Source organism: Podarcis vaucheri (genome assembly GCF_965113315.1).
Source record: "Podarcis vaucheri genome assembly, chromosome: 9".
In the NCBI taxonomy this organism is placed as follows: domain Eukaryota; kingdom Metazoa; phylum Chordata; class Lepidosauria; order Squamata; family Lacertidae; genus Podarcis; species Podarcis vaucheri.
Window position 1 is genome coordinate 5682948 of NC_138767.1, and position 13970 is coordinate 5696917.

Below are 13970 nucleotides of genomic sequence, written 5' to 3' on the forward strand. Positions count from 1 at the left end.
CCAGGGCCTTCTCAGTGATGGCTCTGACCTGGTGGAATGCTCTGTCCCAGGAGACCAGGGCCCTGCAGAATTTAACTTCCTTCTGCAGGGCCTGTAAGACAGAGCTATTCCACCTGGCTTTCAATGTGAACTAAGCCTGATCTTTTATTCCCCTTCTTTCCCTCCCTCTCCCCTTTTTATGAAGATTACCTGCTCTGGTATCCCACAGCTATAATAATAATAATAATAATAATAATAATAATAATAATAATAATAATAATAATAATAATTTATTTGTACCCCGCCCATCTGGCTAGGTTTCCCCAGCCACTCTGGGCGGCTTCCACAGAAACCAAAAATACACTAAAATCACACATTAAAAACTTCCCTGAACAGAGCTGCCTTAAGATTTCTTCTGCTAATTCTCCCCTAGTCTCCTCGCTGGCCCAAATAGGACTCATTTAGCCAGCTAGCAGCACTGAAGTGACCTCCCTGGGGCGCAAACCTGGGCAGTGTGGATGAGGTCCTGGGCTGCACAGAAGACAATACCCTCCTGTCAGCTACACTGATGGGGTCCAAAGGAAAGCAGAGCAATGCGTTTGACACCAGGAGTTGCTGGAAGAAGACGTATAAGGTGCCATCCAACCACCTTAGGGACTCCAGATTTGTGTAGGGTTTACTCCTCAGCATTTTCTTCTCCTGAAGATGTCCTGCAAGGCAGTGAAAGTTTAGGGTGAGAGTTTTCCTTCACCTAGATGGGCTACTTCCCCAGGTTGATAGTTCCCCATCTGCCCCTCACTTCCTTCTACAATCACGTGCAGAACCCGCCTTCTTGACCAATGGATCCATTCTTGGTCTTGTCTGCTCCATCTGCCAGAGCCTGTCTTTACATGCAGAGGAAGTCCCTAACTCACTGAGAGTTTGAGACCCATCAGCTACCCTCACCTGGTTTAGATGGCCAGTCGAAGCCGTTCCCTAGTTGTGGCTGCTGTCTCATTTTGGCAGTTTCCAGGAGCCACAGGTGAGACCTGAGTGCAGGATGGACATCAAAGTTAGACCTACTACCCCAGAAGGAGCATGGCGTGTCCCCCACCAGAGGTGCCAGCCCTCCCTTAACACCCCACCCCACTCCACCCCTTTGAGTTGTTGTTGTTGTTGTTTAGTCGTTCAGTCGTGTCTTCATGACCCCATGGCCCAGAGCACGCCAGGCACTCCTGTCTTCCACTACCTCCCGCAGTTTGGTCAAACTCATACTGGTCTCTTCCAGAACACTGTCCCACCATCTCGTCCTCCGTCGTCCCCTTCTCCTTGTGCCCTCCATCTTTCCCAACATCAGGGTCTTTTCCAGGGAGTCTTCTCTTCTCATGAGGTGGCCAAAGTCTTGGAGCCTCAGCTTCAGGATCTGTCCTTCCAGTGAGCACTCAGGGCTGATTTCCTTCAGAATGGAGAGGTGTGATCTTCTTGCAGTCCATGGGACTCTCCAGAGTCCCCCTTTGAGTAGCACTGCTCTAAAGCTCCCACAACACATGCTTTAAATATATATATATATGCAGGTTTTGGTGTCTTCGGGTGTCTTCCCGTGTAAGAGTCGGGGTGTCTGTGCGACGTTTCGACGAGGTCTCACTCGTCATCTTCAGGCTGGTGCTTTCGGCTTCTTGTTACTGGAACAGAGCAGAATCTGGTGTTTGAGTTCCTATAAATACTGCTGAGGGGTGTGGTGTATAGCCTCCAACGTTCTGGGCAGAGAGGAAGTTCCTAGATTAGTGTGCCTTTTCTTCTTTTGTTCCTTAATTACTTGAGGGATATCTTGAGTGATTTCATGAGTGATATTCTGAATACCACTGGGTGGGTCATTAAGTGTAGATTAGTTGCTAAAGCTTTTGTGTCTTGACCTCTTGAGCTTGTGAAGAGTTTTTCTGAGAAGATGGCTGTGCTGCATTTAGTTGTGCTCTGGCTTGGCTTCGTGTATAGGGGCGAGCTGTGGTTTTGTGCCTTGTGCCAGCCAGATCTGTGTAGGGATTGCAGGGGGGTGCAGCATCCGGAGGTGCCACTATAGTTTGGCTACTGGATGGAGTCTGTAATATGTCTGTGGAGAGGGTCTGGGTTTGGGTCTGGTGTGGTTGATTGGTGACGGCGTTCTGTGTGCCTCTGGTTCTGGTGTCGGTTTTTGTGGGGAGGGCTAATTTCCAGATGTCTGGCAGGCGGGACGTGTCGTCACGCTTGTTCATGTTGTGAGGGTGTTTCTCTATCTCGATGGCTTCCATGATTATTCTCTTGTGGTGATGTTCCATGTTAAAGAGCAATTTGGAATCTGCAAAATTAATTTCGTGTCCTGTTTCTTTCATGTGTTGGAAAAGAGAGGAAGTTTTTTCTTCTTTTTTGACGGCATTCTTGTGTTCTGCGATACGTGCATTTATTCGTCTGTTTGTTTGTCCAATGTACGTGGCTGGGCAGACTTTGCAGGGTATTTCATAGACCCCTTGGTTTTCCAGCTGGATTTTGTCTTTTGGGTTTCTGAGGATATTGGCTATTTTTTGGTTGGTGCAGAAGGCTGTTTTGATATTGTGTTTATGGAGGATTTTGCTGATTTTGTCTGTAGTGCCCTTGATATAAGGAAGGAGGGCCATGCCATTGTTTTCTTCTGTGTCTACACACTATCTACCGGAAAAAAACACACACCAACCGCTACTTACATGCACAATCACACCACCACCCTACCGGAAAAAACACCACCCTACCGGAAAAAAACACACACACACTATCTACCGGAAAAAAACACACACCAACCGCTACTTACATGCACAATCACACCACCACCCTGCACAAATAAACTCCGTAGCCAAGACTCTCATCTCCAGAACCAAACGCCTGGCTGACAAAGACCACTTGACAACTGAGTTACAGAATCTCTCAAATGTGTTAATCGCCAATGGATACCAGAAAAACAGGGTTACGAAGCTAATCCAAAAAGAAACACCCCCCAAAAACCAAGACACAGAAGAAAACAATGGCATGGCCCTCCTTCCTTATATCAAGGGCACTACAGACAAAATCAGCAAAATCCTCCATAAACACAATATCAAAACAGCCTTCTGCACCAACCAAAAAATAGCCAATATCCTCAGAAACCCAAAAGACAAAATCCAGCTGGAAAACCAAGGGGTCTATGAAATACCCTGCAAAGTCTGCCCAGCCACGTACATTGGACAAACAAACAGACGAATAAATGCACGTATCGCAGAACACAAGAATGCCGTCAAAAAAGAAGAAAAAACTTCCTCTCTTTTCCAACACATGAAAGAAACAGGACACGAAATTAATTTTGCAGATTCCAAATTGCTCTTTAACATGGAACATCACCACAAGAGAATAATCATGGAAGCCATCGAGATAGAGAAACACCCTCACAACATGAACAAGCGTGACGACACGTCCCGCCTGCCAGACATCTGGAAATTAGCCCTCCCCACAAAAACCGACACCAGAACCAGAGGCACACAGAACGCCGTCACCAATCAACCACACCAGACCCAAACCCAGACCCTCTCCACAGACATATTACAGACTCCATCCAGTAGCCAAACTATAGTGGCACCTCCGGATGCTGCACCCCCCTGCAATCCCTACACAGATCTGGCTGGCACAAAGCACAAAACCACAGCTCGCCCCTATACACGAAGCCAAGCCAGAGCACAACTAAATGCAGCACAGCCATCTTCTCAGAAAAACTCTTCACAAGCTCAAGAGGTCAAGACACAAAAGCTTTAGCAACTAATCTACACTTAATGACCCACCCAGTGGTATTCAGAATATCACTCATGAAATCACTCAAGATATCCCTCAAGTAATTAAGGAACAAAAGAAGAAAAGGCACACTAATCTAGGAACTTCCTCTCTGCCCAGAACGTTGGAGGCTATACACCACACCCCTCAGCAGTATTTATAGGAACTCAAACACCAGATTCTGCTCTGTTCCAGTAACAAGAAGCCGAAAGCACCAGCCTGAAGATGACGAGTGAGACCTCGTCGAAACGTCGCACAGACACCCCGACTCTTACACGGGAAGACACCCGAAGACACCAAAACCTGCATTCCTGTACCCGTGAAAATCTACGAAAGCATATATAATTAAATTTTCAACAACCCCCCCAACAAAACAAGCAATAACATACCCAACTACAACAGCAAACAAAAAAAGTATACACAAAAACAATATCAAATCCATAAAATGGGATTCTCTGAACCCCATGTCTTCCCTCCATCCCCATCCCTGGTGCCTTAAATTTTCTTTTCAACTGCATATCATTTCTGCTCCAAATTATTTTTTCAACTCAACTTCCAACAAGTGCTGGAAATGTAAAGAAAAGGGAGGTACCTTTTTCATATGCGGTGGAACTGTAAAATAATTAGAAATTACTGGGATATGATTTACAGTGGTGCCCCGCAAGACGAATGCTTCGCAAGACGGAAAACCCGCTAGACGAAAGGGTTTTCTGTTTTTGAGCTGCTTCGCAAGACGATTTTCCCTATGGGCTTGCTTTGCAAGACGAAAACGTCTTGCGAGTGTTCCGATTTTTTTTCCGCTCCCCCCCTTTTCTAAGCTGCTAAGCCGCTAATAGCCATTTAGCCGCTAATCCGCTAAGCCTTTAATAGCCGCTAAGCCTTTAATAGCCGCTAAACCGCTAATAGCGCTAATCCGCTAATAGGGTTGCTTCGCAAGACGAAAAAACCGCTAGACAAAGAGACTCGCGGAACGGATTAATTTTGTCTTGCAAGGCACTACTGTGAAATGAAATGAAAAAAATGTTCAAGATAACCTTTGTTAAAAGACGTGAAGCATTTTAATTAGGTATTGTAGGTCAAGATTTACCAAAAGACAAGAACAGTCTATTTGACTTCACCCATGGAGGTTCACTCCATTGTCTCTCAAGCCAGAAGGATGCTAACAACTTACTATATTTTTCACTCCGCAGTACGCACCTGACCATAAGATGCACCTAGTTTTTAGAGGAGGAAAACAAGAAAAAAAAATAAATATTCTGAACGAAACAGTGGATGCATGATTTTTGCGGTTATACTGTGGCCACAGACATGTGATTTGATGGTGAGGATGCGGGTGGTGCTGTGAGTTAAACCATAGAGCCTAGGGCTTGCCGATCAGAAGGTCGGTGGTTCGAATCCCTGCGACGGGGTGAGCTCCCGTTGCTCGGTCCCTGCTCCTGCCAACCTAGCAGTTCAAAAGCACGTCAAAGTGCAAGTAGATAAATAGGTACTGCTCCGGAGGGAAGGTAAACGGCGTTTCCGTGCGCTGCTCTGGTTTGCCAGAAGCGGCTTAGTTATGCTGGTCACATGACCCGGAAGCTGTACGCCGGCTCCCTCGGCCAATAAAGTGAAATGAGCGCCGCAACCCCAGAATCGGCCACGACTGGACCTAATGGTCAGGGGTCCCTTTACCTTTACCGTAGCCCAATGCAAAAATCCTGAAAATCCATGTGGGTCCGTGCTTTGTAACCATGTTTTTGCGCCATTGTAGCCCCACGAAACAGTGGATGTTTTTGTGTGCAGTCTGTAGCCATGGACATGCAATGTGATCTGATGGTGAATTTGGGGTAACCCAATGCAAAAATCCTGAGGATCCATGTGGATCTGTGCTTTGTAACCTAAGAACTATGAGACCTACTTTCACAGCCTGTTCATTTCAACCACTGGTTTTGCGGTGGGTGCAGGCCTGAGCCCCACAAACTTTTTTTCTTTCTTTTTTTTACTGCCGCCTTGCTGTTAGAAAAGCATCCTACTGAACACACAAAGTTACAGCAGGCAGCCTTTTCCTGATAAGGGGATAAAGGAGTGTGGGGAACTGGCCTCACGAAGTGCGTATCTATCAGGCACCGGAGCCGGCCTAGTAGGAAAGTTGGCAACCTTAGGCCTACATTATTTCCCGCTCTGTCTGCAGATTTCGGCACACTCCCTCAGCAGGTATTTCTCCAAACTCAGACCTGTGACTGCACACCCATTTGTCAAGAGGCCTGCTCCACGTTTTGTGGACTTGGGAGAGGGGAAAACCAGTCTCTGCAATGGCTGGCTTCTTGCAAAAACTTCTGCATTAATTCTCAACCTCCTCCTCCTCCTCTTTGAAACAAAGGCATGCAAATAACTAAAATAAAAAAAATTCCTTCCAGTAGCACCTTACAGACCAACTAAATTACTTCTTGGTATGAGCTTTCGTGTGCATGCACACTTCTTCAGATACACTGAAACAGAAGTTGCCAGATCCTTCTATATAGTGAGAAGGTGGGGAGGGGTATTACTCAGAAGGGCGGTGGGAATGGGAGATTGGCAGATAGCTGAGAAAAAGCCTTTTCCTGTAAGACCTATTACAGTCGTTAAGAGTCGTCAACAGGCTCATCTCAGCTATCTGCCAATCTCCCATTCCCACCACCCTTCTGAGTATTACCCCTCCCCACCTTCTCACTATATAGAAGGATCTGGCAACTTCTGTTTCAGTGTATCTGAAGAAGTGTGCATGCACACGAAAGCTCATACCAAGAACTAACTTATTTGGTCTTTAAGGTGCTACTGGAAGGAATTTTTTTATTTTGACTATGGCAGACCAACACGGCTACCTATCTGTAAATGCAAATAACTGTTTGCAAACGACTTGGAGCTGCAGTCCTGGGTGCATGGATTTAACCCTTGCTCTGCAAGGCCGTGAGAGCCACCCGAAAACCCACACACCCCTTTCCTCTTGCAACACAGACCCCATCCTAGGATCATAGCTGTTTTATTGTGTGTCTCTGCATATATACCGTGTGTGTGTTATTCTCCCCTTCACACGTCATCGGCCGCAAGCTGAAATTGTCCGTGCATCTATATACATGTTTCCCCAAATGCAAACTAAAAAAGAAAGAAAAGGGGAAAAAAATGTGTTTACAGTGTTATGTATTGTTATTTGATTCTCTTTCTTTTTCTTTTCTTGTAAAATTCAATAAAATATTAAAATTAAGAACAGTCACTAGTGATGTACTAGATAATCTGTACTAAATAAACAGAAGAGAATATTTATTTGGAAACAAAAAAGAGAAATTGTGCGTGCATCATTTTTCCAGAATAAAGTGCGGGGCTTTGAAGGTCCCCCCACAAAAACCTATTTCTATTGCATCATTTCCTGTCCCCCAAGGCTTTTCCAAGGAGAAAATCCGGCCTGCTCTTGCCATTTCCACACTCTGCAAAGCAGTGCACTTTGGGCAAAATGAAGCCTGATTCAGAGAGGACCGTGTGTGAGAGCTACCTCTTGCCTGTAGTGGAAGGTAAGCATTTCTTTATTTTTAGGCCTGCAAGCAGCAAAAAGCCACTGTTGAAACAGGTGTGGTAAAGAGATGCATGCATAAAAGACTGTTGTGTGTTGAGAGCTCAGAGAGTTGTTGCAGCAGGCGAGCGAACAAAATGGCGGCCTGGATAGATGGAGACTCAACTGGGAGAAACAGGCCCTTTGGGGAAAGTCTTCTCATTCCTCTTGATAAGCGGTTCTCAAACTTCTTTTTTTTTGGTTCGTCCCCACCAACCTCGGTTCTGTAAATTCATCCCCAACCCTAAGGAGGACACTAACACAATAGAATAACACAATAACAATTGAATAACAATAACAATAGAATAACACAATAACACAATAGGTGCTACTGGAAGGAATTTTTTTATTTCGACAATAGAATTCAGAACATCAAAGGTCAATTGCACATTCTGCTCAAAACCCAGCCCAAACTTCTTCCTCTTTTAATTTAATTTTAAGATTTTGAAATTTACAAACAATCATCAAACAACCAAAACAGAAAGATAATTCCCTAAATTTCCATGGACATCTTCTGTATTAATCTACTCTATTAAATCTCCACTGCAACCATAGTCCAACGTTCAACTACGTTCCAGTCCTCCTATTAATTTTAATTGTTTACAATGTTTACAATGATTTTTAAAGTAAATTATATATATTTATCCATTCCTGATTAAAATTTTGGTCTTCCTGGTTTCTAATTCTTACGGTCATTTTTGCCATTTCAGCAAAATCCATCAGTTTAATTTGCCATTCTTCTCTGGTAGGGACTATATCTTCTTTCCATCTCTTGGGCTAGTAACATCTGAGCAGCATGCTTTCTGTTTTGGTGGTTTGACAATTGTTTGTAAATAATAATAATAATAATAATAATAATAATAATAATAATAACAACAACAACAACAACACCCAGCCAAAACTATTTAGTTTAATTAATTCAACAACAACAAAGTTATTATTTATAGCCTGCCCATCTGGCTGGGTTTCCCCAGCCATTCTGGGCGACTCACAGCATATCTAAAAACATAATAAAAACACCAAACATTAAAAACTTCCCGATACAGGGCTGCCTTCAGATGTCTTCTAGAAGTTATGTAGTTCTTTATCTCCTTGACATCTACCGAAAATGGATGGGCTTGATCCAGAGATGTCAGATAACTGCATTTCAAATATTTTTACTAAGGGAAATGTAAGGATGAAGGCAAGGCATAATATAAAAGACTCATATATAACATGCACAAACCCTTAGTTTTTTACCTGTAATTAATTACAGTGGTACCTTGGTTCTCAAACTTAATCCGTTCCGGAAGTCCGTTCCAAAACCAAAGCGTTCCAAAACCAAGCCACGCTTTCCCATAGAAAGTCATCCAAAACAGATTAATCCGTTCCAGACTTTTAAAAACAACCCCTTTTTACCCATCGTTGTCTTTTTAATTGTATATATTGCTTTTATATGTTGCTATGGCCGTTGGCTAATGTGAATAAAGTTTATCTATCTCCCCTAAAATAGCAATTTAACATGAATTTTACTATGTAACGAAACCATACAATGAAAGCAATAATCAATGTATAAAGGTAAAGGGACCCCTGACAGTTAAGTCCAGTCGCAAATGACTCTGGGGTTGCAGTGCTCATCTCGCTTTACTGGCCAAGGGAGCCAGTGTTTGTCTGCTGACAGTTTTTCCGGGTCATGTCGCCAGCATGACTAAACCGCTTCTGGTGAACCAGAGCAGCGCACGGAAACGCCGTTTACCTTCCCGCCGGAGTGGTACCTATTTATCTACTTGCACTTTGATATGCTTTCAAACTGCTAGGTTGGCAGGAGCTGGAACCGAGCAACGGGAGCTCACCCCGTCGCGGGGATTAGAACCGCCGACCTTCTGATCGGCAAGCCCAAGAGGCTCAGTAGTTTACACCACAGCGCCACCCATGTCCCAATAAAAAAGACAGTACTGTATTGTAGATGATAAAAATTAAAATTAATTTTTTTCTTAGCTGCACTGATGTTAGTCATTGTTTGGATTGGGGGCTTTTATCCATTTCTGCAGTCACAGAATCAAGCAACCAATCAGTAGCTGAACTGGGTTCCACACAGTCACAAAAACAAATTAACCGAAAAAGCCTCAAAAACAAAAAGGCAAAATAAACAGCAAAAGCGCCAAACTTAATCCGTTCCAGAACGCTGTTTGACTTCCAAAATGTTTGAAAACCAAGGCGCAGTTTCTGATTGGTGCAGGTGCCCCAGAAACAATAGCTGACAGCCGCAACAGACGTTCGGCTTCCGAAAAACGTTTGAAAACCGGAACATTTACTTCAGGGTTTTTGCTGTTTGGGAACCAAGGCGTTTGAGTACCCAGGCATTTGAGAACCAAGGTACCAACTGTATAAGCAAATCAATAACTATGACCAATAATTTGCTATATTGTGGAGTGTGACGACTTAGATCCGAAAATACAAACAAACATGGACAAAGGGAATAGTTCTGGAAGCGACAAGAGCAGTAAAATTTAAGTATCCAGTGAGGAACGTGTTTCGCTCTGCTAAATTTCCACTCGTGTCTGTTGTAGCCTACAGCAGAAAGCCTGTAACTTTCTATACCACAAATATGTTCCCGCTTATTTATCTATTTTGTGTCCCGCTTTCGTCATGCTTTATAGTGCAAGACCGCCCCTCCGGACGGCGATATTGTGGTAACATTGGGGAAGCATTGCAGAACAACCAGTAAAGCAGAATGTCGTGCCGACGGTCCAGTATGAATCCGCAACAATTTTGTTCTTGTTCCGTGTTTGCCACTACTGAAAAAAAATGCCCAAAGGGGCATCATTTGCTATTGAAACTGAGAGTCCGTGCATTGCGTTATGAGTTTGGGGAGGGGTAGGCTGTACGCGGAGGCCCTTCTAATTCCCGGAATAGTCAGGCTAGTTTCATGGTGAGGTATTGGCTCTAAGTATGGGTCATTAAGGTAACAAAGGAAGTGGCTCCGTGCCAGATGACAGGCGAATGGGTTCCCCCTCCCTCAACTCGCTCGTAGTTAGAAAAACAGCCCAGAGTTGGCAATTTTGAGTTAAGTGTGCTAGAAGCTAGAGGAACAGGCAGGCTGGAACCTGAGAGGGGGATACATGCTTGATTTCTGCTCGATTGGGGTGTTAATGCTGTGAACCCTTCCATTGCAGGCTCAGGTTGTAGATATGTGCGTATACAATACAGTCGTGCAAAAACCAGGAGTTTCTGCACCACATTTAACACAAGAGGCATTGCACATATCCAGCGTAGTGGGCAATTTATGATTTTGCTATTTCATATTATTTGATGCATTGATTGCCGTTTTGTTACATCTTGGTCTTGTATTAATGGGACGTTCTCTTCTGCGGGGGCTTACCTACCAAAAAATGATGTATAAATAAAATGTGGACTGTCCTGCCTTGGAGCTTTCTAAGCAGAGGTTGGATAGCCATCTGTCATGGATGATCTAGCTGAGATTCCTGCATTTCCGGGGGTTGGACTAGATGACCCCCAGGGTCCCTTCAAATTCTACGATTCTGTGATTTTATAATGCAACAATTAAAGAGCAAATCCTGACCATGCAAAACCACTCAGAGCTGGGCCAGTGAGGGAGTGTGGCCTTCCATCATGTAGAATGGATTGGTGAGTTGCATTCAGCCGGTTCCTCACTGGTTGTTGTTTAGTCGTTCAGCCATGTCCGACTCTTCGTGACCCTGTGGACCAGAGCACGCCAGGCACTCCTGTCTTCCACTGCCTCCCGCAGTTTGGTCAAACTCATGCTGGTAGCTTTGAGAACACTGTCCAACCATCTCGTCCTCTGTTGTCCCTTCTCCTTGTGCCCTCCATCTTTCCCAACATCAGGGTCTTTTCCAGGGAGTCTTCTCTTCTCATGAGGTGGCCAAAGTCTTGGAGCTTCAGCTTCAGGATCTGTCCTTCCAGTGAGCACTCAGGGCTGATTTCCTTCAGAATGGAGAGGTTTGATCTTCTTGCAGTCCATGGGTCTCTCAAAAGTCTCCTCCAGCACCAGAATTCAAAAGCATCAATTCTTCGGCAATCAGCCTTCTTTATGGTCCAGCTCTCACTTTCATACATCACTACTGGGAAAACCATAGCTTTAACTGTACGAACCTTTGTTGGCAAGGTGATGTCTCTGCTTTTTAAGATGCTGTCTAGGTTTGTCATTGCTTTTCTCCCAAGAAGCAGGCGTCTTTTAATTTCGTGACTGCTGTCACCATCTGCAGTGATCATGGAGCCCAAGAAAGTAAAATCTCTCACTGCCTCCATTTCTTTCCCTTCTATTTGCCAGGAAGTAATGTGACCAGTGGCCATGATCTTGGTTTTTTTGATGTTGAGCTTCAGACCATATTTTGCGCTCTCCTCTTTCACCCTCATTAAAAGGTTCTTTAATTCCTCCTCACTTTCTGCCATCAATGTTGTGTCATCTGCATATCTGAGGTTGTTGATATTTCTTCCAGCAATCTTAATTCCGTTTTGGGATTCATCCAGCCCAGCCTTTCGCATGATGAATTCTGCATATAAGTTAAATAAATTAGTGCTTTGCAAACCAGCTGAACGTCCCAAACAAACCAGCCCTGTATGGTGGGTTAGGAGCATAATGCCACACTTCAGATCCCGTCCCGCGTACAATCCCGGAGGATACAGTCCAGTCCAGCCCGTGGCATCCTCGCTTGCCCCTTTGCACACCATCTCTGGTGCACTAAAGTGTTTTAACACCGCAGACTCTGGGGTGTCAAAATGCAATTCTTGTGTAACGTTCCGTTTTGTCTGGGGAGCAAATGTTCCATCATTTTCCTCCCTCCCCAACTCCTTTCTATAGCATAGGAGACATCGGGAGAAAAACGAAGATAGCGAGGATTCTCCGCCACCCGAGCTGGAATGATGGAAAGCGTGAAAGTAAACTAATTTGGAACAAAACCGTTCCAAAGTGCCACCGATGATTGAGAGCGAGTGTTCTTTAAAAACAGAGCGCTGAAGTGGGCAGGCTGTCGTGGCAAAATGCCACATCAAATTGGTCTGTTGGTTTAAAGCTCTGGAAAGTTTATTATCGTTCAGCATCCAAGGGCTCAGCTTTTCTAATGCGAAAAAAGCAGAGAGTTTATGTTTCGCAAGTGGGGGATCTCAAGTGGGGAGGAGCGAAGCAGGGGTCCCCCCTACAGGTGACTCCCACAACCGGCATTCAAAGAGTAAAGGTAAAGGTAAAGGGAACCCTGACCATTAGGTCCAGTCGTGGCTGACTCTGGGGTTGCGGCGCTCATCTCGCTTTATTGGCCGAGGGATCTGGCGTACAGCTTCCGGGTCATGTGGCCAGCATGACTAAGCCACTTCTGGCAAACCAGAGCAGCACACGGAAAACCATTTACCTTCCCGCCGGAGTGGTACCTATTTATCTACTTGCACTTTTTGTGCTTTCGAACTGCTAGGTTGGCAAGAGCAGGGACCAAGCAACGGGAGCTCACCCTGTCACGGGGATTCAAACCATAACCTTCTGATCGGCAAGTCCTAGGCTCGGTGGTTTAACCCACAGTGCCACCCGCGTCCCTTATTCAAAGAGTACAGGCCCTCCAAACATCCCTATGTTCCAGGGACCATCCCAGATTTACAGAAGTCATCCCGGTTTCTGATAAGATGTGCAGTAGCTCAGTGGCTTAGAGCATGGTGCCGATAATGCCAAGGTCGCAGGTTCAATCCCCGTATGGTACAGCTGCATATTCCTGCACTGCAGGGGGGTCAGGCTAGATGATCCACAGGATCCCTTCCAACTGTGTTCCTCCCAAGAGTGATTTATGTGTTGTGGATAGATACATAATTTATTACAGTCAGAGACCAGCTTATAAAACACACTTGGGGGTAAAATCCTAGAAAGAAAACAAACAGTTAAAACAATGTACAACAATAAATTTAAAATTTATAAATGCGATAAGCATATAGACACTTAAAACTAAGCTACCGCAGAGAGTTGACCCAGAGTCACCCATGGAACCGAGTTTGGGGATTTTCTTCACGAACTAGTTTGAGTCGGGGGACGGTCTGCGCCTACAGATCTGTACACAGATTCTGCCGACCATCCAGGTCGTCTTATGATCTTTCCCTAACAGGAAAAGGTCGAATTTTGGGGGGTGCTCGTGTAATCTCACTGTATACAAGTTGTACAAGTGACAATAAAGTATTTCCATTTCAATTTTATTTCCATTTCAATTTTCCGGGAGGTCAGCGAGCCTCACCAGCAGGGGATCAATGGTCTTACTAGGTGCCTCTTCATAAAAAGGGACATCTAAAGAGCAAGTGCTCTGGGCTTCCTATCTCCCCCAATGAACAGGCACAAAATCTCTGAGCATATGGGACTTTTTTAAAGGCTCCTTCCAGGACCGGCGAGGGCAAAGCCGAGCTTCTAACCCTTCTAGCATTTTTGGATACGAGAAAGAAGAAATATGCTGCCGGTGCGGCTATCTCTCTCTCAATTTCTCCAATTTTATAGTCGGGGCACCTTGAGCAGTCCTGTTGTCTCTCGGTGTCTATGATTCTTTACCTGACTGTAGCTTTTGCCTGGCCCAATCCCAGACTTAGAAGGGCTTGGGGGGCAAAACCCAGTTTCTGGAGGGTGCAGTGGCGTAGCGTGGGGGGTGTAGGGGGGCCCGGCCGC

At 44.9% G+C, this 13970-nt stretch overlaps 2 protein-coding genes across 3 annotated transcripts in view; one reads left to right on the forward strand and one right to left on the reverse strand.

The window, feature by feature from the left end:
- Positions 1 to 13970, reverse strand: part of LOC309539925 (kyphoscoliosis peptidase-like) — a 360319-nt gene that overhangs the window by 73175 nt on the left and 273174 nt on the right. The window lies entirely within an intron of this gene.
- SLC4A11 (solute carrier family 4 member 11) overlaps positions 7179 to 13970 on the forward strand; it is a 251928-nt gene continuing 245136 nt past the window's right edge. Inside the window, exon 1 of one of the 2 annotated variants that reach the window (XM_082236390.1) lies at positions 7179 to 7286. In XM_082236390.1, the coding sequence (XP_082092516.1) occupies positions 7229 to 7286 (58 nt within the window). In that variant the 5' untranslated portion in view covers positions 7179 to 7228. The remainder of the gene's footprint in view (positions 7287 to 13970) is intronic. The other variant, XM_082236389.1, reaches the window with a different exon arrangement.